General features: G+C 41.1%; 1 protein-coding gene across 1 annotated transcript in view; it reads left to right on the top strand.

Moving 5' to 3' along the window:
• Nucleotides 1-4,587, top strand: part of LOC110315867 (baculoviral IAP repeat-containing protein 1a-like) — a 20,777-nt gene that overhangs the window by 12,776 nt on the left and 3,414 nt on the right. The window contains exons 2-3 of the mRNA XM_021189809.2: nucleotides 917-1,487; nucleotides 1,920-2,019. Of these exons, the coding sequence (XP_021045468.1) occupies nucleotides 920-1,487; nucleotides 1,920-2,019 (668 nt within the window). The 5' untranslated portion in view covers nucleotides 917-919. The remainder of the gene's footprint in view (nucleotides 1-916; nucleotides 1,488-1,919; nucleotides 2,020-4,587) is intronic.

The raw sequence follows: 4,587 nt of genomic DNA, 5'->3' as shown, positions 1-4,587 counted from the left end.
AGCTTTGCCAATCTTAAGGGGACAGGGAGGCGAGGTGCGGGTCAACACAGGCCGGGAGTTACTGCGCGCTGTTTGGGTTATTAGGAACTAGATGCCCTTGTCCCAGGTAGCTGTGGTGAGTTTCCTGGTCAACAGAACTCTGCCTTTGGAGATTCCTGAGGAATGCAGAGTTTAGGCTTCTGTTTCCTCAATAACCGCTGTTTACCTGGCCAGAGTCCCGCTTGAGTTAGGACTTTGTTACTAGCACAACTGTTTTGAGGGCTCACTCCTGACCTAAGGGAATTTGCATGCTGAGTACCAAATCTGAAGAGTGAACACAACACAAACAAGAGTTCTACAGAACTGAGTAATTTTATCGAATTGTCTCTGCCAGGTGAAGGAATTTGGTCTTTATTTTTCTCTGAAATGCATGGAAAATATATGCTCATGTCACAACAATGCTTCCATTAGAACTGGTCTTGGTGATGCAAACCCGCGTAGCGTTCTGTAGCCTGAGGCGGTATGGTCTGGGTGTTTCCAGGTGCTTGGCCTCTTATTCAAACAACTGAAAATAAAGGCTCAAAGAGATTTTCTAAAGAAGCAAAATAACTTTATCCAGAGCTAAGTGATGTTACATATTTAGTGAGGGAGACACTGCTAAGATTGACAAATGGCTGTGCCAATTATAGTCCTGAAGCACTGTGACTGTGTCTGGGGCTTTCGACCATGGGGTTGAAGAAGAGGAGGGAGTTGGTTACCAATCAGGGGACTGGTTCTTTATTTTGTCTGACAGGCTGAAATTAACCAAACCTGTAGTCCCCAAGAATACCTCTTCCCAAAATGCATTTGACTTCCTTCATATGCATACCTAATTATATTTGCTCTTTATAGAAAAAGCATTACTAACCACCATTGTCTGCTTTCCTTTGTCCTTTAGAAAATGGCTGAGCATGGTGAGACCACCGAAGATCAAATTTCTGAGACCGATTATGAATATCTCGCTGAGTTCTCAGCTCTTCTCGGGGTGGATGTAGTTCAGTGGGTAAAGAGACAACAAGAAGAAGAGCATAAAGAACGGATGAAAATGAAGAAAGGTTTTAACTCACAGATGCGCAGTGAAGCCAAACGACTAAAGACTTTTGAGACCTATGACACGTTCAGATCATGGACCCCACAGGAGATGGCAGCTGCTGGGTTTTACTTCACAGGCGTGAAACTTGGGATTCAGTGCTTTTGCTGTAGCTTAATCTTCTTTAGTACTAGCTTCAGGAAACTTCCCATAGAGAAACACAAGAAATTACGACCAGAGTGTGAGTTCCTTCTGGGCAAAGATGTTGGTAACATTGGCAAGTATGACATCCGGGTGAAGAGTCCAGAGAAGATGCTGAGAGGTGGCAAAGCCAGGTACCATGAAGAGGAGGCCAGACTGGAGTCCTTTGAGGACTGGCCATTTTATGCCCATGGGACATCACCACGTGTACTCTCAGCAGCTGGCTTTGTCTTTACAGGTAAGTGGATTCCAGTTTGTGAGGCTTTTCTGAGGTATTTAAAGTTTAGGTTCCATTTTGTGAGCAATATTTTGTTAATGAACCCTCATTGATGAAGTGTGCTACATTTAACATAAGATGTAGTTCATTAAATTTCAAGTGTAACAATTTTGCTTCTGCTTTAATATATATTTAGTGTAGCATTATTGGTTTGCTAACATATACATATGCACCTGCAGATATACATTTGTCTGTTTTAAAGTAAAATGTAACTTTTGTTCAAATACAGACCGACCTAAGTGGCCTGAGGATTTGGCCGAGTGCTAGAGCACTTCTGCAGCCCCTACAAAGAACAGGCATGCTGGAGTCTGTCTTGTTCTGGTGCAGTATGGCCAGCTCCAAGACACAGCTGGTGCCATTGCCNGCCAGTCACACCCTTTCCTGCATCTGTAGGTAAAAGAGACACTGTGCAGTGTTTCTCCTGTGACGGAAGCTTGGGCAACTGGGAAGAAGGAGATGACCCCTGGAAGGAGCATGCCAAATGGTTTCCCAAGTAAGTGGATAAGTATTTTATTTTTTACAAAGCAAAATAAGACAAGATCCAAAAGTGCCACATTGTTGGAGTATTCCCTTGAGTTGTGATCTTTCTCCTATCCAATATGTGGTCTCCCAGAACTTTTCAAGTAAGGAAAGTGACATGTGTGAATTACAGGCACTTCTGTTGTTTCTTCTATTTTAAAAGCTATTTTGCTTTTATTTTTAAATTTATTTGTGTGTGTGTGTGTGTGTGTGTGTGTGTGTGTGTGTGTACACACATATGTGGACTTCAGTTTGACTGAGCATGTCTACCTTATCACTCTCAGGAATCTTTAAACCAGAACTCACAGATTGACTAGACTAGCTGGTCAGTGAGCCCTAGGACCTGCCTGTCTCTGTTACCCCAGGACTAGGGTTCTAGAAGTGTGTGACCATCCCCCATCTTTAAGTAGACACTGGGAATCAAACTCCAGATCCTCATGCTTGTGCTGAGGCACGTTATCTACCAAGCCATCTACTTATCATTCCAAATTCTAAGATGCGTTGTCAAGTAGCAGTTGTGTGACTTACCCTAACTAATAAATGAGTTAGTCTGCCCATGGCTGGAATGGTGTATAAATCAAAGAAAGCAAGAATGTTTAAAAGTAGTATTACGTCCTGCAACATATGCACCAAATGAAAATGCTTGCTGGGTGCAGTGGCACATACCCAGCATTAGGAAGGTGGACACTGGAGAATCAGCAGTTCATAGCCACCCTCTGCTAAAATGGGAGAGGAGCAGGTAGGTCCTAGGTTGCTCACATGCTAGTGTCATAAGAGAACAGAAATTTTTTTTTTTTTCAGAGATTCAAGGTTTTTGTTATTGTACGTCTCTGCTTAGAAAAATTATTTTGTAAATATTTTTAGTGATCTTTTTATTACTGGTTTTGAAATTTCTTTGTTTTTGTTTCCTAGTTTCTGCCAAATAAAAATTTATTCCTTTCACTGGTTTTCAAGCTTTCATTATGGAATGATTGATAAAAACAAAAGGAGCAGCAATAAGCACTTGCCAGCACCTGGTCAGGAACTATTCCATCTATAGCTCTTGTTATGTTTTCCACGGAATAACAATAACAGGTGACTTCACAGTGAATTCCAGGTGCTGCGTAAAGAATTTGTTACTCTTATAGCATATAAGATTTTAATAACAAGTTGAACCACAGTATCATTACGTCTCCTAGGAAAAGATGGCATTAATGCCTAAGGTCAAGTATCTGAATCAGAATTCAAATACTCATTTCCCTCCATCTTTTAATATTCCTAAAGTAGATCTTAGTGTGTGTGGATGGGTTGGGGGTGTTGTTTATATGCCAGGATGTGGGCATGGTGGTACTCCTTCTTCTCCAGTCCCCTTGCCCTCAAATCCTAAAGTCCTACCTTTGTTTCCCTGACCAGTCATTGGCTATTGACAACTTTATTCACCAGTAAGAACCAGCTGGAGACAGGAACCCTCAGTGTCTTACATGTAGGAATCTCATGCAATTTGGGAACTTAATAACATGACACAAACATTAAACTAAATCCAAACACTGCTTAAGAAAGTAATGTTGAGGTGGGAATGATGCCTGTAATACCAGGTCTGTTGAGGTGGATCCAAGAGGATTGGAAAATGAAGGTTTTTAATTTTGCTATTTAAAGAGCCTAAGGTGAGCCTGTGCCATACAGAATCCTATCTCAATAGGAAACAGTATTGAAATGTTTTTAAAGCAGGTTGATTTATTATGGTATTTTAGAAAGGATTGATAACCCAATTCACTGTGCTATGTCAACCCCATGTGCTATGGCTTACACGGGTTACATTCAGGCATAGTGCAGTGCATGGAAATAGATGAAAAATGAAGCCAGGACCCTGGATGCCACAGACACTGAGTGGACAGAAGCCCTTGAAAATATTTGAGTTATGTGATGGAGTTCATCTTCTCCTGAGAATGTAAGAGGAGAAGGCTTGTCTCACCCCATTGACAAAAGAGTTCTCAGTCCCTTATGACACCATTAGAAAAAAAAAACATTAGTGTCAGTTAGAGGAATAGTATTTAATCTTAAAAGTAGCTTCATGGGATGGAGAAATGGCTCAGCAGTTAAGAGCACTGACTGCTCTTCCAGTGGTCCTGAGTTCAATTCCCAGCAACCACATGGTGGCCTACAACCATATGTCATGGGATCCAACATCCTCTTCTGTGTGTCTGAAGATAGCTAGTGTACTCTTATATGTAAAGTAAATAAATCTTTTTTTAATGTTTACTTTGTTTTTATGCAAAATGAATACATTACAAGATGATATTTAACATACTTTATTAAAAAATCAAAACCAATAGATTTAACATGTTACTTTAAAAATTATCAGGATGTTTTTGTTTCATAGATGAATTATGCTGCAACTAAGTTTCACACGGATTCCTTTCCTGTCCTTGCTCTGACCATGAGTACTAGACTTAGCCCCCTCACATGGATACTAGACTTAGCCCCCTCACATGGGTACTAGACTTAGCCCCCTCACATGGGTACTAGACTTAGCCCCCTCACATGGGTACTAGACTTAGCCCCC

Source organism: Mus pahari, unplaced genomic scaffold, assembly GCF_900095145.1.
Source record: "Mus pahari unplaced genomic scaffold, PAHARI_EIJ_v1.1 scaffold_11063_1, whole genome shotgun sequence".
Classification (NCBI taxonomy): Eukaryota; Metazoa; Chordata; class Mammalia; order Rodentia; family Muridae; genus Mus; species Mus pahari.
Note: the sequence above shows the minus strand (reverse complement) of the source record. Positions and strands in the feature narration are given on the sequence as shown.